At 42.1% G+C, this 24236-nt stretch overlaps 1 protein-coding gene across 7 annotated transcripts in view; it reads left to right on the plus strand.

The window, feature by feature from the left end:
• Window positions 1–24236, plus strand: part of LOC5564880 (fizzy-related protein homolog) — an 82455-nt gene that overhangs the window by 49567 nt on the left and 8652 nt on the right. For all 7 annotated transcript variants that reach the window (XM_021854899.1, XM_021854901.1, XM_021854895.1 and 4 more), the window contains exon 4: window positions 23745–23978. In XM_021854899.1, coding sequence (XP_021710591.1) covers window positions 23745–23978 — 234 coding nt within the window. The remainder of the gene's footprint in view (window positions 1–23744; window positions 23979–24236) is intronic.

A 24236-nucleotide genomic window follows, 5' to 3' on the forward strand; every position in this document is an offset into this window, starting at 1 on the left:
AGGTGTTCATATGGCTGGTAAGCCATCCCGTGTCGACCGTTAGTTGCATCCAATGGGCGGTTATGAACAAGTGCATTCATTTTGGCCACTGTACCATGGAAATCTGATGACGGTTTGTCCGAGCTGTGAAAAAGTGTGTTAATGGGATTGCTGCATTTTAGCAGGCTGGCCGCCGTCATCTGACACAGAACGGAATCCCCGGTTGGTTGGAGAACAATGTAGTTGGTTGGATGCATCATGCGGAATTGGGCAGTTCATAAATGGGACAGGTCAGCCGAACTTCCCTTTAGGCTGAATTACCGTCGAACGGAGTATCTTGCAACACTTTTCAACATCCATGGAATGTTCAAGTCATATCCGCTTCTGTCGATTATTCCGTTATATAGAAAGTCTGCAATTGCAGGTGTGAACTTTACGACAGGTTTATAAAATTATCGTGTATCTTCTAAAGAATTAAATGCAAAACAATTATTATTATGATAAGGATTATTTAAATTTTCTGATATTGGGACACACAGTTTAGGTGTTAGGAATCCCCGGTCAACAAACTGGGAACTGTATTTTGGATTTATTGCAACCACATTTCATGGATACTCTACGACGCCAATTGAAAATTCAAGTGATTCGAATGATGCCGTTGATACAACGTCTCACATTATAGAATCTTTTGCAGAAGCTTGTCCTGTGCTATCGGTGAAGTCTACAAGAGGGACCCCATGTTGTAATTCCGATCTGACCAGATTCAGGGAATAATGTAAAGAATGTTGAACAGACGCTGTTCAACTAGATCAGACTCGTTCGGCTTATAAGAAGACTTTTCGATCTGTGTAGTCAGTCGGTTGAACAAAATCCTTACGATATTAAAGTATTTTCAAGAGAATAAGAAATAGAAGAGGATAATACTTTACTAGAGAAATCTCTACGTAAGAAATGTGTTCTATGATTAAAGTTCCACTTAAAAACTCGTTTCAATTTCCAATGCGATACATTTGATTCTGGATTAGTGGAATTTGCCCTTGAGGAAACGTTTTGGTTAGACTGATCAAATCATAAATATTATAGATTCTAATACTTCTTGGTTTGATTGGAAAATACACTCTTTTCAAATGAATTGTGTACTGTAAAACAGGGCAACTCATGTTTTTGGAACAAAATCTGAAAATATCTGCATTCAGTTTGAATGATTTTTATTTTATATCTTTAAAACAAGTACTGGTATTTCAGTTATCAATTGCAGTTAAAAGATTGCATAACGATGTATTTTGAATGAACCGATAATTTTTCAAATAATTATTGGGGTTCTAATATTATTGGGGTAAATTTGATAATGGGTATGTAAACACATGAAAATCGACAACAAAACTACTTTTTGACATCACTGCGCTCTGTAGTTGAAGTGAATTAGATTTTGTTCAGAAAATAAGTATATTTCGAACAAAACCCAATGCATTACTTACAGCAAATAGGGCGTTGCATACCTCTAGGCGTTTGACATTATATGGTAATTTCTTACCTCGATTACAAAAATGGCCCCAAGTTATAAAAATGATTTTCGCTAAGAGATGTCATGTTCTACTATAACTGAGAGAGCCGATTGTTGGTAAGGGTTTCAAAAATGGTAAAATTACATCGATTTTAATTATTCGAATATAAAGCTTCAAATGTACTCGAGGTGGTGCGTCGAAAGAGCCCGAGCAAACGAGTCGGTTCAAAGCACCAAGCGCTCGAGTTTACGTGTGATCTGTTTTTTTTTTTTTGGTTTGCACTTTGTTTCCGAACAAGTCTGTATGCTGTAAGCAGATAGAGACTATCAACTCTCACACTCAAATCTTAATCAATACGCTCTCCCGTGAGAGCAAACTCATTAGAGATCTGCTTCGCAAATCTCACGCTTGAGATTTTGATGCAAAATCATTCAATATTACTATAATTTTACCAGACTAACAAGAAATTATTGCCGTGTGTGAGTAAACTGTGGAAATACGAGACAATGAGACAAAAAGGTGAGCCAACTCATCCATGATTTTTTGACTGCTGAGTTGCGTGATTGACAACTCACGCATGAAAAATCTCAAGCGTGACTTATGAGAAATTGAGTTTTTCACTACACTGGCTGTAAGTTAAGCTGAAAGTGGATTGTGGCTGCTCAGTCAAGGATAATATTGGTGAGCTCGTTTCATGTTTTTTTTTCTTTCAAATCTGTAAATATGTATGTTATTTCGTTTAGTAGGTTGTGAGTCTCCCACTATCGAAGCTACCTGCATTATCAACGATACCCCGTTTTACGGTATCAATAGTAAAAGTATCTACATGATTTATAAGCAAAACTGATATCCACGAGTAATCTGGCTCCATCTCGTACTAACTTTGGCATTTATTAAATTACAAAATAAATTTGCTGAAGAGAAAATCGATGAAGAGAAACCGATCATTGCAGTTACGCCCTTATGATACTTAATGCGAGAATTTATCACTTTCTTTTGAAATGTCGAAAACGCATACTCGATTATCACATCCGTGAATCAATCAATGTAAATCAACATGCGTACCAATCCGGAGTCATTTTAGATTCCGTCCTATGGAGTGTACTTGCTCAGAAGCAATCCTGCTTGAGTGTTTTCGTGAATTTTGAAGATGCTTATGATAACATGCCTTTTTATGCTTTTTGTTGTAATATCAGTCTCATTTTGGAATCAAGGGCTACCTCAAAATCGATATATTTTCTCTACATCACAAGCTGCGATTCGGAAATTGAGTTTTTGCGGATGCCTACAAAAGGAAGGCTTCTTATCACCACTTTTGTGTTGTCTCATAGCAGATACACTTTTGCAGTAACGCAATGATAGCGGTATTATGAAAAGTATTATGTTTTCACGAAAGCCTGATTCAGCGAGCACACTTTTCATTCAGAGAGTTTTGCAATATCTCCTACCAGGACATGACTAGACATGTTTGAACAAAATTCTTCAGAAGGTAAAAATTGGACCTACCCTGTTTCAATTCGGACCCCCATGTTCTAACTCGGACCACCCTGTATTTTATTGTTTTTTTCCAATGGTAGTAATAAAATACAACTCCGATTTGTTTGGCATTAACACTTATTGAACTTTTTCTGTAAGCACAAGCATAAAAACTAAACTCAATGCGTGACAAATTTCTATATTTTTGGAGTCAGAACTAGCTCAAGTAAAATGTGAATTTAATTAAAAAAAACATGAGTACAATCCGAAGATTTTTTATTATATCGAGTATTGTTCCCAGCATATTTTTATAACGTATTGTCAAACTATCTGGGCTGTAGTATTGATGGAGATGCTTATCAGGTAGCTGATTTATTGATTCTTTTAGTTTTTGATGATTTTCCTTATTTCTTAGATTTTTTCGAAAAAAAATCTTAACCACAACATAAACTAAATGCACCATCGATCAATATTTAAACTTTTGTAATTTTCATTCTAGTGGAGAAGACTTTCACGGGATGGAGCTTTTGGAATAGACTGAATACACGTTAAAAATCAAGAGGTCCGTATTGAACCATACCAAAAGGTCCGGATTGGACCAACTCACATTTTGTGATGTTCGAACTAGTTGAGCACAAACAGTGGATAGACATATCAAAACCATATGTTCAGATGAAAACTTATGCTTTGGGGATTCCATTATAAAATAACACAGAAAGATTGGGGAATTATTGTCGCTTATAGAAGCACGATCAAAGCAAGCGAAGAAAGCATTTTTCTAGCTCTAGGTAGGTGTTTTACTTTACTGGCATGATAAACAATTCCCGAACATCCTATACCAATAGTGTCCCCCAGGATTGGAGCTGTAGATGGGTTTTATTATGCACTTTTATCGCCCCGATATAATCGGAACTATAGCAGTAGACGATAAACATACTCTCATAATGTATTGCGCATCATGATTGTTACAGAGAGCGATACGTGGAAGATACTCTAATTTTTTTGCAGCATTCAATACCTGGTACCTGGCCATTCTTCAATCGCTGAATATTGTTTGGCTGATCGATTAGCTCGTAATGGAGCATGGCATGACTTCATTAGTCTTGATCCAGCTATTCCAATTTCTAAGTTCTGAGTGAAGCTTCAAATCAATACTTGGGCTTCAACTCAGCACACATCACATGTCATGCTGGCTCAAATATTGCTCAAGTGGGAGACTTCCACTCCAAATATCACAGAAATTGAATAAGATTTGGAAAAAATACGACTATTTGTTGGTTTTACTCAACAAAATCGAGCTCTCAGGTGTGTATTTTGAGCACATGCTAAAAAATTAACTCTTGGAATGCAGAAATCAGCACATTATTTTTCAGGATGTCTGAAAATAACACACATATATCGGTTCAGAAGAGCCCGATTTTGTGCAACTTTATTTTAGAGTACTACAAACGGAAACTCTAGTCATCGCGTTTCATCATACGAGCACCTCGTTTAGGTATTCATATATTATTTGCGACATCAACAACAGCAAAAAAAATGCACATTCACTCAATTGTGTATTTTGAGCAGCTAACATCGAAAGTAGTTCTAAAGTTCAATAAAACCGCAAAAAGTGCATCGGCAGCATTGCCAGCATGTAGTACTCTACGTCTACATAAGCAGGTATAGTAAGCGCGGTTGTTGACTCCAGTACGTTGTGTTGTGTCGTGGCTTCTGTTTTGCTTCAATAGCGTTTCAAATTTCTCCCTTATTGAGGGAGAATATAAATAAAATTTAAATGAGTCAATGTTTTGATGCAGTTCATAGAAATTGAAAGCCTTTCATGTTCTCGCATGACGTGATAACAATCCCTTGAAGTTTCATGCGATCAACATATTTTTGCTATTTTATTTTATGAACGTTAAGTAAAAGTTTTCAACATTTCACTATGGGTGCGTTAAAAGCAATGATAAATCACAAGGAAATCTTTTCGTTCCGAAGAGTGCATTGAAAAACATAACAATACCGTTTATCAACTTATCTGCTTTATGGGTCCCGTTGGAATGAAACCAATGCATCGTTGAGCCCACGCTTCCGGTTACCTATATGCAAGATAGCACAAACGTGAAGCCCTTGAAACACACTAATCCAAACTGCACCGACCAACTTGAATGCTTCATTAATTTCCACTTAGGAACATGGAACGGTAATAGACTACTTTATCTGTATCGTGCGTAGCTTTACAGATTTGTTATCAAATGTATGACAACTTTAACAATAAAATATAATTGACCGTGACTTTTGACAAAGGTAGGTCCGTATTGCATGGCTGGTGAACGACGGCCAACGCTAATTGAATGAAAACGTTTAACTTTTTGGGTAGAGTGCTGAGCTTCCCAGCCCGACTCTCGATTGGAGTAGCCAGCAGCGGCAAAACAAAGGTCAATTAGATCAGCAACAGATTTGAATTTCTAAACTAATTTGAATTAGAAGTTTGTTTATGTCCTGTTAGTTGCTGACAATGACATTGGAAACATTAGCCGTTGGGTTGGGTTCTACTGTGGCATATTTTTTTTTTGTTTTTTACAAGGGGGAAATCTGCAAACAGATCCCCTGAGAAGATAACTCAGGGAATGCGGGGATGACGCACCAACGACGACCCGCTAAAACCAGCCTATGCACTGTGCATGAGCAATTCATTTAGAATTGCTCAAGTGGTGAACAGTGCATCGACATGACCCTTGGACTCAGACCCTCATCTCCCCGGAACCACCTTACGGTATTTCTTCGGGAAGGGACCAGTGCATATAGCACAACACGTGTAGCAGAAGTAGCCTAGGCAAACTGCTTCTCCTAGCCGACTTAAACAATGTTACAAGGGACCAGCCTCGGCAGGGCTAATCCTCTGCAGCCAACTCTTGGTCGGCGCGCCATAGACGCTGCAATTCTAACATAATGTGAGTGACAGCCGTAGTTACTGCATTCCAGCACTCGGCATCCGCACACATTCTCTCTATAATATTGTCGGGGGACGTGTCCCCTCCGCATGTAGTGAGCATGCGACCTCTCACAACAATGAAACGGGGGCAATCGAACACGACATGCTCCGCTGTTTCCTCTACACCAGCACAATTGGGGCACGCAGGAGATTCTGAGTGCCCGAACCTATGCAGGTACTGTCTATAGCAACCATGTCCTGACAGAAACTGCGTCAGGTGGAAGTTCACTTCCCCATGGCTTCTACCATACCAATCTGACACATTTGGTATTAGTCGATGGGTCCATCTACCCTTAGTGGAATTATCCCATTCCTGCTGCCAGCTTCTGAGCGTTTCCTCTTTACACGTGTCGCGGACTCCTCTGGTACCCCTTTGGTTGAAGCATTGAACATCTTCCTTGATGATGAGCCCGATGGGCGTCATCCCGGCTATGATGCACACGGCCTCTTTAGATACCGTCCGGTATGCACTTGCTACTCTTAAGCACATTATCCTGTACGTGCTTTCCAACCGCTTAAGGTTTCTGTTCGTTCTAAGCGCTTTTGACCAGATTGGTCCTCCATACCTTAGTATGGATAGCGCCACGCTTGCCAGCAGCTTGCGTTTGCTGGCAATTACAGCAGAGCTGTTAGACATCATCCTCGAAAGCGCCGCTATAGCCGTAGATGCCCTTTTACAGGCATATTCAACGTGGCTAGCGAAGCTCAGCTTGTCATCGATCATTACCCCAAGATGCCTAAGGGATCGCTTGGACTCTATGGTGCAATCACCTACCGAGATAAGCGCCCGTTGCTCGGACTTGCGGTTGTTGACCACCACCACCTCAGTCTTGTGACGGGGCCAGTCCTAGTTTCCTAGACTTCATCCATTCCTCAACCAGGGAAATAGAGTGCGCTGCTGTCAACTCTACTTCCTCCATCGATTCACCATAGACCACTAGGGTGATATCGTCGGCGAAGCCAACAACCTTAACACCCGTCGGAAGGGGCAGCCTCAGTACGTCATCGTACATCGCATTCCATAACAGCGGGCCCAGGATTGAACCTTGAGGTACTCCCGCGGTAATTCGAACGCTTTTTCTGCCCCTCCTCTGTGTCATACAGTAGAATCCTACCATCAAAATAGCTTTCTAGAAGCTTACACAACTGCACCGGTACCTTGAGGCGGTGAAGCGCGTGTGCTATTGCTTCCCAGCTTGCGCTGTTGAACGCATTCTTCACATCCAGAGTGACAACCGCGCAGTAACGGATGCCGCTCCTTTTATGCTCGATTGCCACCTCAGCTGTTTGAACGACCGACTGGATGGCGTCCAGAGTAGATTTACCTTTTCTGAATCCAAACTGGTTGTTGGACAGGCCGTCCGCACTCTCCGTATACGGTACTAGTCTGTTGAGAATCAACCTCTCCAATAACTTGCCCGTCGTATCTAGTAGACAGATAGGTCTATACGCCGACGGGTCACCTGGTGGTTTCCCCGCCTTTGGTAGTAGCACCAATTTCTGTCGCTTCCATACATCCGGGAAGATTCCTTGATCAATGCAGCGTTGCATCGTGGTTCTGAACATGTCCGGATCCGTGTTCACTGCCGCTTTTAAGGCAACATTCGGGATACCATCGGGTCCCGGTGCCTTGTTTGACGCGAATGATTTCACGACTTCTGCCAGCTCTTCGTTCGTCACTCTCGCCACTTCTTCTCCTTCATCTGCCGCATACGGCGCTGGGGGCCATGGGCTTATGGGATGGTGCGGGAAGAGTACATCGATTATCGATCGCAGCAACTCGGGCGATTTCTCTTGGGGCGCTATGGCTCCTTTGGTCTTAGCCATTACCACTCTGTAGGCGTCACCCCATGGACTAGAATTGGCACTCTCGCATAGACTTTCAAAGCATGCCCGTTTTCGACTCTTGATTTCCTTTTTGAGAGCCAACTTTGCCTCTCTGAATGCTGCACCGCGTTCCTCTCTTTGTGCTTCTGTGCGTGCGCGTTGCATTCTTCGTCTAGCCCGAAGGCAGATTGCTCGAAGATTTGCAATTGATTCGCACCACCAATACACTGGCGGCCTGTTCTCTCTAGGAGGGGCTTTTCTCGGCATGGAAGCATCACACGCTCGTGATATCATAGCAACTAGCTCTTCACCGTTTAGGTCCAGAGTGTTTCGTTCGCGCCTCAGGGCTTCAGTGAATACTTCGCCGTCGAAGCGCGCTGTTTTCCATCCTCGGGCTTGGGTCGAGTTACATCGCGCTGCCTTCTGCCCGCCTGGTATTATACTATAGCGAATCGATTGATGATCGCTATGAGTATAACCGTCATCAACGCGCCAGTTCATGGTACCTAAAAGGTTAGGACTACAAAACGTCACGTCGATGATCGATTCTGCACCATTTTCTGCGGAAGGTACTCACTGTACCCACATTTGCCAGCTCTACATTTAATGCGGCCAGGGATTCCAACAATAGCTGGCCTCTTTGATTGGTGCAGCGGCTACCCCACTCCACTGCCCATGCATTAAAGTCGCCAGCTATCACTACTGGCTGCCGATTAGCTAGTTCGACCATCATCCTGTCAACCATGAGGCAAAATTCCTCAATCGACCACCTTGGGGGCGCGTAACAACTGCAATAGAACACGCCGTTGATTTTTGCTATCGCAAAACCGTCATTTGAGCTAGAGACTATTTCTTGGATTGGGTATCGTCCTGTCGTCCTATAGCTGCTAGCTGTTGAGACCTATCCGCCACCCAGTTCCCGTTGTTGGCTGGTATGCGGTATGGGTCCGATAATAACACCACGTCAGTCTTGGTTTCCGAGACTGACTGCCAAAGCAGCTGCTGGGCTGCATCACAGTGGTTTAAATTTAACTGTGTTACTTCCGTTTTGGCTGCTTTGATACTCCGCTTGTGCCCGGACATTTGGGTCCGCCCGTTAAGTGTCCGTCTGCGCCCAATGGCGATAGCTTCTCTGTGCTTCGCATCGCCTTCAGAACCTCGGCGTATTTTGCTTCCTCTGTTTTGATAACGAGGGCTTCGCCTAAATTCCTACGTTTCGCTGTTTTCGGTTTAGCGCTCTCCTTGGGCTCCGTTTTCGGTTTCCTCTGTTTTTTCTTATTTCCAACTCGTATCCACGGGTTGCTGTTGCCTTGCGCCCGTGGTTCCTGTGGATGCACTGCCTGGCTCCGGTTAACCCGTGGCTCTTTTTTCTTGGCTTTCTTGGCCTTAGGATTGGTGTTGGCCTCTCCTTTGTTGCCATGTACTCTTGATCGCGGGGCTTGGCTCGTGCCAGCTTTTCCGCTTTGGAGGACGGCCGCGCAGGTCACTTTTCCCTTAGCAACCATACGTCTTTTCGCCACGTATTCATCCCCGGAAGCTTCTCTCTTCCGCATCGCGTATCGAATAATATCATCAGATATATTCGCTTTGCCTGTGAAGGAAAACACTTCGGTCTGACACGACCTAGTGTCTTTTTGGCCTTCTACATTGCCCAGTTGTTCCTTGGCTTTCTCGTAGTCCTGCTTTGCAGCTAGGACTGATTGTCGCAATTTCAGTAGACTTGTTTTCAAGTCTTTGCTGATATTTGTTTTGCTTTTAACATATTCGATGATGACATCAAGTTGCTCAGCAGCTACCTGCATTTTAGGGAGGTACTCCCTATTGCGATCCATGGCCTCGATTAGTCCCGGGCCATCGGTCACCACACATGTTGCACTGGAGCGGCCAGTGCCTGCCGTCGTCACAGTATCTATGCTTTTGCCCACACTGTTTTCAATAAAGTTGTTCGCCTCCTTCCTTGGCGGGAACCTTAGCCGGTTACTGATAGGTCCAGAAGCCTCTCCTTCACATTCCGCTAGTTGTTTGTTTTGGTTGATCATCTCTTATGGGTCCCCCTAAGAGCCGCTATCCATCTCCGCTGGAATAGTCGCCTTTATAATCCCATGGTTATCTATGCAAGCAGGGAGGCCATGCTAGGGTTGACATAGTCCTTTATGGGGTACTATGTTCAGAGCCGGATCGGCGCAGGTCAGGTAATGGCATCTAAGCCTACTCCCGCCCAGTTGGAACAACCAGGCGACGGATTTGGAACGTACTCTAAGGCCTGCCATGGTTTTACGGGACGGGGGCAGCCTGCGCCATTAACCCACTCGCCGTTTCGGGCCAGTGTCACCCGACCCTACTAAGGGAGTAGAATGTCGCCGCTGTCAGCCTCAAAGCATATTATCCAGTACATATACCGTTACTTGTCCTTTGTCGTGCGCTGCCAGTATACATAATTGGGGCCGTACTGGCGTTGGTCCCAATGTGCTCGAAGCACTCCTACTCGTAATTCCATGTCTTGTCCGTTTGTATCGCGACCAGTATGCCATAATCAGGATCTCACTGGTATCAATCCTGATGTGCCGGTTGGCACTCCTGTTAGTTTGGGCTAGGGTACTTTAAGCGGCACCGGTCGCTGTGACAGAGTTGCATTCGGATTTTTGTGGTTTTTATGAAGGTTCATCAGAGCCCACTGCGAACTTCACCACATCCTGGGCAACTCCCCAACTCGCAGAGGTCCTGGGGGGGGGTCCGTTAAGCCCCTGGACTGTCGTCCCTGCTGCCCCAGGAATATGTGGCATATTGAACTTAATTAATAGTAATGGTGTCCTTGTAGACGCTGACTACTTGCAGAATTCTTAAAATTGCAATACCGTAATTCTGAGTGTAGTTGATCAGTGGGGAGAAGTTGATCATTCACGTACCAACATGTAAAAACTGTCAAGAGAACTATGATTCGATTCCAAATTGCACAATTTCTTCGATGTCGCATTACCTGATAGCTGCTCTTGTTCCTAAAGTCGGTTTGACATTTAAGACAATTATACCATGGAAAAATTGATTTTTAGAAAATGTTTGATGAACTGTAGAAAGGTTCTTCCCCAAACAATCGATTATTGTCAAGGCTATATAAAGACACCATTTAAAAAAACCTGTTTTTTATATACCAGATATGTTCTGTGAATCCAGTTTTAAATTTGCAATGTGGATAAAAAAATCATTTTCCGAGGTAAATATTTATTTTTTGCGAATGAGCTGCTAATTTTTAAGAAAATTGCATACCCTCAGGCGTTTATTTTGGTTTATTCTGTAATTCACGACTTTCAAATCTAAAATTGATTGATATTTCAACAAGTTGTAAGATTTTTGATAATTATTTCAGATTCAGTGACCCCAAATTAAGTCAATAGCATATATCTTTATTTTAGGAAACCTATCACTTGATTGATCAACTTCACCCCGGAATCAAAAACTCCACTTTTTGATTTCTAAAAAAATGTTTTTGTTATCACGATAACATTTCGTAAAAATTTCGTTTGTATAATTCGATAAACATTCAACCAGTACAGATTTTAAAAATATTTGGATGATAATACATGTATCCTACTTGGATTTACAGAACAGAATTGTTCAAAAGTGATCAACTTCACCCCATTTTACGGTACTTGTTAAACTTAGGGTTTACAATTTCTAATATGAGACTATTTATAACGTTTTTCGTTATAACAGTTTTGAAATTGATTTTATAAAACAAATTTTTACCAGGTCCGTCCCACTCGGGCTCAGATTGGGTAACGCTTCTAGTACTGCATTTGGTCCTTTGGTAGTGCAAAAGGTACCCAAGTTTGACAGATCACAGTACACTTTTCACGGCATCCTAGATTACCTTATGAGCCATAAAATTTTGTGCAACTGCAAGGGACATGGAGGTCTTTAATTTGTCTTTGTTTTTACGCCTCACCGGTGGGGCAGAAGTCAATTGATTGAAACACAAAATATTATATTTTTTGGCAACAGGAATACAGGATACTTAGTAAGCAAACAACAAAGCAGGCGCTCTCACAACCGTTTTTCTCAACTTTTGCGGATTGCGATACAATCAATAGAAACATTGTCATGACAATCACAGTTATTTCAAACACAAAATCGATTTTTGTATGGATGCTGTTCGATGATGTGGCAATATTTACCAACACGGAGAAAGTTCTCGAAAATTGCAATGAAAGGCTAGAAAATCGCTGGGCACCTGGTGCACTGAAAATATATATTGTTTTATATTACGAAATCGTTCGTTTGAATTACGAAATTATTCGTTGTTTTCTGCAACGAAACAGTTTCGTAAAATGTATGCAACCAGCTTCGTAATATGATTCAAGCTCGAAATCAAAACAATCAATGATTGTTATAATGTACTAAACATTTCGTAATTGAAATTCGTTTGTTTCGTATTCAGAACGAACATTTATACGCGCTTCTTCTCACCTCCCTCGGCTGCGGTCATGTCATGTTGTATTTTACGAAATGTGTCTTTGAAACATTTCGTTGCAGAAAACAACGATCTACAAACGATCAGTTTCGTAATACAAAACAATTCGTAACACGAACAACACGATAACGCCCATCTACGAATTGTATACTTATCGTACATCTTACGAATATTTCGTAAAGTCACTGAATCGCGAAATTATGTCAAGTACAAATAATTCGTACAATGAACGAAAATAGCGTTATATGTACGAAATCTTGTTTTACGAAATAGATTTTGGATAAAATACGAAGAGATGTTTTCAGTGTGAGCGATAATTGTCATAATCTGTTCAAGTGATGATACACTGTTGTTGCAGAATTGAATTATTGCAACAAGAATAGGAGGATGTGACATTGTCCTGTCTTTGTTGTTGTGTATTTGTTGCCTATTGATTCACTGCACCTGAGGGTTCTCTCTCATCAAGAGTTCCTGGAGTTTTCTAAAATATTGATTGGATGAATTCTTAAAAAGTGCAATACTGGGATTTCTTGGGTGGTCCAAAACATGTCTCTAATATATTTTCGTTATCTTTGACTGAAATTTTACTAAAATTGAACATTTTTAGAAGTAACGGAAAGCATTGTCTTGCTAGAAGATCAAATTTTCTTCCAAACCTTCCTTGGCAAACGACATGAGAACCTTTTCTAACAATTGGCTATACAATTCCGAGTGTAAAAAAATGGAGTTTTTCCTACTAAGCTGAATCTAACACAGATTACTGAATCCTCCAAAGTATCGCTTATCCTTCGATTGTTTTTTCACGTGCCAATGGCTACTGAATCCATGTAATCCATCCAGACTGGATTGATTTTTTGTCATTGAAGAGAATTTATAAACATTCGGAATTACTAATTTGATATTCCTGGGCAAAGACCAAACGGGCCTTCGTATGACGTTTTGTAAGTTCTGGAACAGGATTAGCTTTTGTGAACCCAGTGGCGTCTCGCCCTAAGATGCACTTGGTGCACTGCACAGTAGACTGATGCAAATTTTGAAGTTTTTGCTCCCCTATGCTTAATCGGTGCGAAGTACGATGAAAATCATTCTTCCAAAATTTGAAAAAAATGGAAGAGATTTGGTTGTGCACATGCCATTTGAAGTTTATATGGGAATTACTATGGAAAATGCAAACATTTTGTGACCCGTCCTCCTAGTGCTTGTCACCATAACCTATGAAAAAGTGAACAAACTCTTATAATGTGAAATCTTCCCAGCTACAACTTTGCCAAAGACCACATTTTGATGGGACGTAAGGATAATTTGCTAATAATGATAATAAAGTCTAAACCATGCTGAGATGATCATTCCATTACTTTCAGAGCAACACTGCCTTTTTGCTGTAGAACATAGTAGCCTGGATTGCTTTGATCTATTCATTCCGCCGGGAGCACCACTGTTGCCTGCCGAACAGTTGGTGAAGCATGCAAAATGCAAACCCACTTTATGATGATGAATAACAATTTGTCCAGACGTCCAATCAAATGTGGTCTTGGACAAAGTTGTAGCTAGAAGGAATTCATATGAGAAGAGTGTGTTCACTTTTCCATAAATATAATGATAGAGGGCTGAACACAAAATGTTGGCATTTTCCATAGTAATCTCCATGTAAACTTCAAATGGCGTGTACACAGCCAAATTTCATCCAAATCATTTCAAACTTTGGGAGAATGCTATTTACCATAAGAGAAATTATTCAAACATAGGGGAGCAAAAATTTTAAAATTTGCATCACTCTACTGCACAGTCAAAGATTTCAAACTAACGAATTTAAAATATATATTATAATTCTCAATACTTGCAACATTCATAATGTGCAGTTGCTTAAAAATGTTCTTTGGTTTCTTCACCTTTAATTGGTGCATCGCTCTCAGTGAACAAAGCCAGTCTCCACCGTTTGATTCTCCCTCCCATGGTCTCGCTCAACCAGCAAGCGAAAACAGCAAAGCAAATAAGAAAAACTGTCATGCGTCTCTATCGCAATGCAGAGAATGTCCATTTCAGCCGTGCACTCTCTTGTGCACGAAAATAGCTTGTATGGACACAGCAGGAATGTGCATTTGTAGACCAAGAGTGGCGTTGTATAGGTAAAATCTGGTTCACTTCAAACAGAGAAATTGCCCATGGCGCGATTTGCGAGAATTGAGAAAGCGCGCGCAACTGGCGTCACGACATCTGCTATTGGAAGAGAAAGCGTCAACGCCATACATTCGTATGAATATGGAGCTTTCAGGTGTCGCGCTATACTAGGCGACTTTTTTGCTCGACAGACTGACAGCTAATGAACTGCGGTGAGCGTAATAGGCAATGATAATATATTCTTATGGACATATCCACGGTCTTGTTTATTGTCGACTTTCTTTTCCTTTTCCGCTGTAAATGCGGGCCGTGTTTACATAAAATGACATCCGGACCACCATCCAGTGAATGAATGTTCACCGGATGAACAGCGAAATTGTTCATTTTTCGTAAACACGGCCCGCAGTAAAGGTTTTCTTCCCGCTGGAAGTTGCGGCGTGACTTCATCGTAGATAAGTTCATTGTGTAATGGATCAATGCACGAGTTCACTAATTTGACGTTTGAGCGGTGCCGAATTCATTAGTTTGCCATGGTCACGTAAATAACACGGCACCGCTCAAACGTCAGATAGTGAACTCGTGCATCGGTCCATAGGCGGGTTTCAGCGTTCAACAGTCAGTCATCATTTGACTTAGAAGCCTTTTTTCAATTCAGTTGTATATGAACCTACATTTCATCTAGGAGATGAACAATATAATGGCCTACTTTTCCTATCAGATAAAACAGTACTGAAGAGTTCTACTCAGTTCTAGTCGTCAACTATTGAATAAGTCGATACGTGTGATATCTTCTCTAATTGCTCGGAATTATTTAAAAACTAATTACTGATTCTACATCCGTTGGGCGATTCAAATCCGAGTCAGAAGAGCTGTTCTGATTGAGAACAGGATCGTCTGGCAGGCGTAGAAGATGGATTAAGTTAGCAAGTTAACTCCCAAAAAAAATCCGGATCTTTCTGCGGCGGTTTGTACGGGCCTCATCTGCCAACATGAGGAACAACTGTTTGTAATATATGGCAGGAAATTGCATGTGAATTCAGCGTCTTACCTGTTCCGAATGTAGTTCAAATGTAATGCCAATAGGCTAGGAGAAGTGGATGAACAAGGATGAATCTGTCATTCAAATACTTGTCAAATTTCATACAAAATCTACTTTTTCTCAGCGATAAGTTCATCCCTCATTCATGCTAGGTGAACCACTTCCCCTAGCCTATGGAAGAGTGAAAATTTGTGACAGTCCTGTGTGAACAGTATCAGAGCCTACGTGATTAAAAACTCTGAGATACTACAATTGGATATTTGTCCATGTGGTTTGCCTTCTGTTTCTAGAAATAATCCAACTAGAGCGGCATTTTTTGTAATTGCAAAAAATGTTTTATGCAACGCGTTGCAAAAATCGATTTTTTCAGCACTCGTCGTATTTATCCAACTCATCAAGCCTCGTTGGATAAATGTACAACTCGTGCTGAAAAAATCATCATTTTGCAACTTGTTGCATAAATAACTATTATGTAGGTATCAAAAATAGTGTACAAAGATATGTCACAGTTCTGGACATCGTCCACAAACTAAGATATAGTGTTAGAAATAACAAACTTCAAAATAAGTACTATCGTTTAGGACAACATCGTCAAAGACAATGGAAATTCACAATTTCGCGGAAGCCCAGAAACCCACGAATTTTGGCCTTCATCGCAAAACGAAATAAAAATAAAAATGTTCAATGACAAACAAATATAATAAATACGAGACACTACTTGAAGATTGCGTCCCAGTATTGAAAATTACATTATATGGTGGATCATTTTTTTACTGAAATATATTTTAAAACACAATTGCAAAATTCGTATTCATAATTAATTGTAACAGATTGTGCAAATCAGTGCACAGATATTCAAATTCCTCACGGGATGCCTCTGAGTGAACGAAATGTAGGGATCGTCACCGAAACTTGTCAAATATGCCAGGCAGCATATCGAAGATTCTTTTCGACTTTGAATTCTGGCAAAAGAAGCATCTTACACCGTCAGTGGCATCCCGACCAATGGATTACAGCAGAGTTGTAACAGATTGTGTTATTCAGTTAGCGCGTTTTTTCTAACAAAATATGTTATAATTTTGGCTAGTTAGTAGGGAGACTTACGGCTTCGGCACCATTCGACTATTATCGGCAACCAAATTTCAAACGCCAAATATACAGTATTTTTTTATCAAAACACTTCAGTGGAAACATCAGATGATTCTTTGTTCTGCCCGCTTCCCGCTGGCGAGATTTCCGAGACTAAACAAACGATATCGCCGGAGATGTCATCAATTCAAATGAGCACGCCTCAAAATGCGACTGATTTGGAGCTGCCGAAGAGATTCACCAGCTGTTGTTACGGGAAAGTTGCCGAAGAGATTGAGGCTGCCGACAATAGTCACACTGACAAGGGATGTTCGCAGCGTTGTAAAAAACGTTTCCAAAAGCATTTTGACAAGTCTGTCGGTGTGAATCGATAGAGGATTGAGCAACGCATAAATGTAAATAGACAAACACGGAATTTGACTGCTGATGTCCGAGAAAATTACAAAAGGAGAACGGTATCGGCTAAAGCTGCCGAGAATACGTAAGTTCCCCTAGTTAAAATAGCAAACATCATAACACATTTTCCTCTACACTAAACAAAATTGCAACAAAATATGTTATAATCTAAACACAAATGTAACTCATTATCAGTGTTGTTCAGACTCATTTCCCCGAAAATAACATTTTCCGAACTACGAAGCCACGAACTACTACAGCCATGCTGTATCCTCCTAAGATAGAAAAGCAGATGGTTAAGCTTGAGTACTGCACACAAAATCGTTCAATTTTGATCCCGGAGAGCCACAATTCAAGTTTCGGTGAAATGAAATGAGTGAGTGAGTGAGTGCGAATCATTTCACCGAAACTTGAATTGCGGCCCACCGAGATCGCAACTGTCGGATCCCATGTGCAACACTCAAGCCCAACCACCTCCCCCTCCATCTCAGGAATACAACGCACAGTTATAACAGTTCATGGCTTCACAATTCAAATTTCGGGGAAATGAGTCTGACCAACACTGCTCATTATGTTTCAAATCAAACAAAAATATAACTCATTTTGTTATTTTCCATAACAGAACTATAACAACATTTGTTATAAGCAATGGCTCTCAATTTTTTAACAAATTCTGTTATAAATATGTGTTGAATTGAAACAAATTTGAAACAGCCTTTGTTGTAATAACTGATTTTTTTAATTATGTTATAATTTCCTCTATCAACTCAAACTACTTCTAAAAAAAATCAAACACAATTTGTTATTTGTAACAAATCTTGATATAAATGTTCTATAATGTTGTTGTAATCCACTGGTCGGGTGAGCACATAAATCAGCATATAAGCTTTCTAAATTTGCATGCAGCTATCAATAACGCGTTTTCACCAATCAATATCTCAAAAACATCAAGTGCTGTGACATTTTTGAAAACGACAATGGATTCAGTGACTTCAAATTAAGTGCATTCAACTCTCCATAGTTCGATATTGAAGGGACCATCGAGTTAGGGACGTACAGAACACAAAAACCAGTGCAACTGCGATGCATGGGAACATCGAGTTAAGGTGAAATGTCTGGGAATCCAAAGCTGGCCGGCACAATGGCTGACTTGTGCCCCTACTCACGTTTCAAAGGCACTAAACTGGAGAAATAGTTGCTAGTGCACAAAGCCAAAATAAGAAGGGCACGGTTGTTGGATGCTTTTTTCGCTAGATTTATGCCTTTGAAGTTTTAATGCAATCTTAGAAGTTGACTCCAAACTGTTTCACCTTAACCATGAAAACCAATTTTTACTATAATTCTCTAACTCGATATTGAGATATCGAAAATATCGAGTAATGGAGTGTTGACTGTAAATAGCGCTTGAGACAAAAACTTATTTCGCTGTGTTATCTTTGTTCACGCACAACGCGAACGGTGTGCAACATTTCAACCCTGATCAGTTCAGTCATCGTTTTCACCATCTTGTTGATCCTCTCTATGTAATCCATTCCCCCATATTCCCATTCATGTAAAACAAACCACATAGCTAACCTCGAGTCGCCGCGAGTATTTCGGCTACCACAACTAACAAGCACCCTTTCCTACCTGAACCTCACAAACACACACACACTACTTCACGCAACCCTATCGACAAACTTGAGCTCTCCATCATCACACCACCCGGACCACCGATTGCAGCATCCAGTACATAAGACAGTGGAAATTTCCATCGCAAACCCACCGCTGCGCATGCAATGTTCTTGGCTACCTGCAACCTATATAAGGAGATTGCATGTGCAAGAAATTCATTCAGTTTCATTCAGTATTTAGCCGTTGTATGGCACGCGTAATAAACCGTCGTAGTTCGAAAACCGATACAAAAGTGTTTCCCTCACCGAAAGCAGCCCAACCTAGTAGTCCTTTTCAGGACTGTTGCTAGAAATCATATTCACAGTCTGAGCTATCGACACCCCAGGCATTCCTTCAGGGGAAGGAATTGGCCGATCATCCCTGGCATTCCGAAGAGGAATTGGCCGCCGAAGCAGGGATCCTTCAACCGAAAGGATTGCCCTCGTCAACTACTGTCCGTGATCGGACATTTTGGTCCTTCGAGCCGGATCTGAGTGATCCGGATCCAGCGTGTTGCACCCGCAACCGTGGCTTGGCAATCAACCGATTGCCCATCGTTCCCGTTGTTCCCGTCGATGCTCAGCAGAGTTGTTAAGAAAAATATTCCTCGCTGCTTCGATGAGGGAAATTGCCTTCCGTAAGTGCGAAAGTAAGTCGCGAGTGAAAAACGTAAGTGCAAAAGTAAGATGTGAGTGAAAAACTGTTCCGAGAGTGCGTGGAATCATCGCCGCGGAAGTGAAAATCGATCCACCAGTGAGAAAAGTTGCCACGTGTGCATCTTGTTGAAGGTGTCGAAACACGTTCGTACCTGTCGTCGTCGTGCGGAAGCGAAACGCACCATCGCCGTGTTCGATGCTGATCGAGTACACACCAACGAAAACCGACCAGAAGGAGAGGATGGCGGAGCTGAAATCGCTTGTTCACCTACGCGGACAGGTGAAAGCGAAAGTGACGCGCATCCGCAAAACCGTCGAAGAAGCATCCGGAGCAGGAGCAGTGCAGTTAGATTTGATCCAGCTGAAGCTGTACCAGCGGAATTTGGAAACCCACTACAGAGAGTACTGTGAGTTGCATCGCCAAATTGTGACTCTGACGCCCGCCGAGAAGCTGATCGAGCAAGATGAAGCCTACATCGTGTTCGAAGCCCAGCACAACGAAACCTGTATGCTGGTCGAAACGCTCATCCAATCCATGACCGACACCACCGACATGAGATTGCAACGAAGAAGCCAGCAAGAAGAAGCACCTCGCATCATCGTCCAGCAGCAGCCACTGAAAGCACCCATCCCCTCGTTCGATGGGAAACCAGAGAACTGGCCACGCTTCAAGGCCATGTTTCTCGATGTGATGAGAACCTCCACCGATTCCGACGCCATCAAGCTCTACCACCTTGATCGAGCTTTGATCGGCAGTGCAGCGGGAATCATCGATGATTGCACCATGCAATCCAACAATTACGCCCACGCATGGAAGCTGCTGGAAGAACGATTCGAAGACAAGCGCCTCATCGTAGATACTCACATCTTGGGTATGCTACATCTGAAGAAAATGTCCCGACCCAGCGCCAAGGAGCTCCGTGAACTGATCGACGATGTAACCCGGCACATCGACGGTCTGACCCTGATGGAGGAGCAAATGCTTGGAATGTCCGAGCGTTTCGTCGTGAACCTGGTTGCGACAGCGTTGGACAACCGAACCCGGATGGAGTGGGAATCCACGGTGCCCCACAAGCAAATTCCCACCTACAACGAGACCATGGACTTCCTGAAGAAGCGTTGTTCAATCCTCGAGCGATGTGAAGACGCAATCGAGAAGCCCACCGTGAAGCCGATTCCAGCGAAGAATTCCAGCCAAATGAAGACTTTTGCTGTCACCGAGAGAGCAGAACCGACCTGCCAAGTGTGTGGCAGCGGAAGCCACCCGATCTTCAAGTGCGACGCCCTCCGCAAGATGTCCGTTCCAGAACGAGAAGCCAAGGTAAGAGAGCTCAAGTCTTGCTTTAACTGTTTGCGAACGGGTCATAGGAGTAGTGCGTGTAAATCCCTCTTTAACTGTTGGAAATGTGAAGGTCGACACCACACCCTTCTCCACCCTAACGAATCTGATGTGTCTCCGCCCAAATCCAAATCCGATGATTCGGATTCCGAAATCAAATCCCATTTAATACAGTCTACTTCTGCCGTCTATCCCGCCAAGAAAGTCCTCCATATGTGCAACAGTCTCTTGATGACCGCAATGGTTCAAGTGTTCGATGCCAATGGTAAACTTCAGCCTTGTCGAGTCTTCCTCGATAGTGGTTCCCAGGCAAACATTGTTTCACGTAAACTTGTCCAATCCCTGAAACTCCCTCGGCTCGCAACAAAGGTTGATATTGTTGGAGCCAACAATCAAAAATCATCCCTATCAGAAGTAGCGAAGCTCAGAATCCAATCTCGTTATTCCGACTACAGTGCACAGTTAGAGTGTCTTGTTACTGATCAAGTCACTGGCCCAATACCGTCAGCTCCCATCGATATCAAATCATGGGACATTCCGCCCGGATTTGCCCTTGCCGATCCAAATTTCCACATTCCCGGTGAAATCGATCTCCTCATTGGCATTCAGCACTTCTTCAAGCTGATGATGCCAGGACAAATCAAACTCTCCGACGATCTTCCTATCCTCCAAGAAACCCGTCTTGGATGGGTGGTCGCTGGAGCTGTTAATTCTGCTCGTGCTAAGCCAGACAAATACATAGTTGGTGTACAGTCGTTAACCGGTCAAGTGAATCCCTCCTGTCAAAACCGTCCGCCCCGTCGTACAGTGTATAGTTCCACAGATGATTTCCCTATCGATTCGCCTGATATTCCGTCTTTCCCAAAACGATCGATCGCACGAAAAAGAAGCCCTGTTTATCCTTTTGTTTCCCAAAACCTTGAAGATACTCAATTCATGAAACAGATTCGTCAATCAACAAACCCACAAAGTTGTCAGTTACCAATCCAAGTAAATGAGCCCCTGAAATCCAAACAGTCACAAAATCGTCCAACCGCATGTGCTGAAAACCCGCTTTACGATCTTCTGCTAGAATCCCAACAGTCTTTAGTGAATTTTCGTTCTTCCCCCAGTAACTCAAACCGTACGTCTAGTTCGTCCACACTACTCGTTAACCAGAATCAAACCGTTACAACCAAACCCATCGTAATCAATCCAGGTCAACAACGTCCGCTTTCCGTTAATGTAAGTGATTCCGCTAATCTGTCAGATACCCAACCCGTAATGAATCCCAAAATCGCTGTAGAATCAATGCCTTTAAATCCACCGGTTTCACACTTTTCGCTGGCGGGAGAATGTTCACGCACAACGCGAACGGTGTGCAACATTTCAACCCTGATCAGTTCAGTCATCGTTTTCACCATCTTGTTGATCCTCTCTATGTAATCCATTCCCCCATATTCCCATTCATGTAAAACAAACCACATAGCTAACCTCGAGTCGCCGCGAGTATTTCGGCTACCACAACTAACAAGCACCCTTTCCTACCTGAACCTCACAAACACACACACACTACTTCACGCAACCCTATCGACAAACTTGAGCTCTCCATCATCACACCACCCGGACCACCGATTGCAGCATCCAGTACATAAGACAGTGGAAATTTCCATCGCAAACCCACCGCTGCGCATGCAATGTTCTTGGCTACCTGCAACCTATATAAGGAGATTGCATGTGCAAGAAATTCATTCAGTTTCATTCAGTATTTAGCCGTTGTATGGCACGCGTAATAAACCGTCGTAGTTCGAAAACCGATACAAAAGTGTTTCCCTCACCGAAAGCAGCCCAACCTAGTAGTCCTTTTCAGGACTGTTGCTAGAAATCATATTCACAGTCTGAGCTATCGACACCCCAGGCATTCCTTCAGGGAAGGAATTGGCCGATCATCCCTGGCATTCCGAAGAGGAATTGGCCGCCGAAGCAGGGATCCTTCAACCGAAAGGATTGCCCTCGTCAACTACTGTCCGTGATCGGACAATCTTTGATTCGTCAAGCAAGGTCATACCGTAAGGACGCCATTCACCGCTCATTTAACAGCATTTCAACACATTAAATTCTGTCAAAAATCGGTTTTTAGATATTTTTCGCAACTTTTTGCGCTAGATGCAAGATAAAACATTTGTTTATGTAGGAAAGAAGATGAAATGTGAACAACGAATAATGGTAACAAATAACATGTATGCCAATGATACATGTGTAGGGCGCCATTCACCGCTCATCTTAAGTATGAGGCTGTATATACACAACTAGTTGGAATTAATTTACTTTCATAAGCAGATTGTTATCTTTGTACTATAGCACAACAACATATTAAAGCGTGGCAGCTAAGATGCATTTTTCGATCTGTCATAATAAAATCATTGTTCAGCTCATGTTTACCGCCTTAAACAGCCTAAAGCTATTTTTTATAAAAAGTGTATAATATTAAATCATATGAATTTCATTCTGATACAATCCATTTAGGTATACTAATACATGTTGATGCCTTTTATTGCAAAAATTTGTATAGATTTTTCAAAATAATCCAATGAGCGGTGAATGGAGCATGAGCGGTGAATGGCGTCCTTACGGTACTTTACGCCCGGAGAAGTCATAGAAATTCGATGAACGAAAAAAATTCTGTGCCGTACCAAAAATCAAACCCAGTTACTTCTAGCGCTTCTTCTTTTTTGCTGACGTTAAGTTCCAACTGGGTTAGAGCCTGCTTCTCAGTTCAGTGTTGTTATGAACAATTCTACAGTTAATATTAACTGAGGGCTATATTTGACAATTCGACCATATTTGCATTTGTACATCGTTTGGTAAGTACAAAGAAACTCTATGCTCTATTACATGTACTTTGTAACAAGTCATGACTTGGAACGCATTTAAAGGGTTACTTGAATCACATGCTCAATACGTACAGTTACTTAACGGGCACTTTGAATATGTATATTAGAATAGTTCATACTGTCAGAATGCAAACCGGCATTTCCTCCGCACGCAGACTGCAGCTCATTTGCTTTACAAAACGCCCGGACACCAGTTCGATTTGATATGCATTCTCCGTCCTCGAGGCTCCAGCGTTCACACAACAGTAAACAGTGCACCGACCTGAATGCATCCAGATCAAAGTGCATTGAACACTTATATTATCAATTATACATTCATTTCTCATCTCTTCGTATCTTCCCTCTACAGGACTACAACGAGCAATGTCCGTACTCGCTGTCTCCGGTTAGCATCAAAAGTCAAAAGCTGTTGCGATCGCCGCGGAAGGCCACCCGTAAAATATCGAAAATCCCCTTCAAAGTGCTGGACGCACCTGAACTGCAGGATGACTTCTACCTAAACCTGGTCGATTGGTCCGCCCAGAATGTACTGGCGGTGGGGCTGGGTAGCTGCGTTTATCTATGGAGTGCTTGCACCAGTCAGGTGAGTTAGACATAATTCAAGCCACGGTGCCCCGCCAGACCGTTATTATGGAAAAAATGTCCACTAAACACTGGGTGTAATGTTCGATTTCTGAGGTCATGCCACACCTCTGGAACAAGTTAAAAAAATCCCTAGGAACAATCTAAAGAAACCTTTATCTGAAATTTTTAAGAAAAATAAATATGGCAGACTTTAGTGGGCTGGATACTTAGTATGAAAATCGAAAAGAAAGCTGTAAACTAATGATATTCCCAAAGA

The sequence above is a fragment of the Aedes aegypti genome, chromosome 3 (assembly GCF_002204515.2).
Source record: "Aedes aegypti strain LVP_AGWG chromosome 3, AaegL5.0 Primary Assembly, whole genome shotgun sequence".
NCBI classification, from domain to species: Eukaryota; Metazoa; Arthropoda; class Insecta; order Diptera; family Culicidae; genus Aedes; species Aedes aegypti.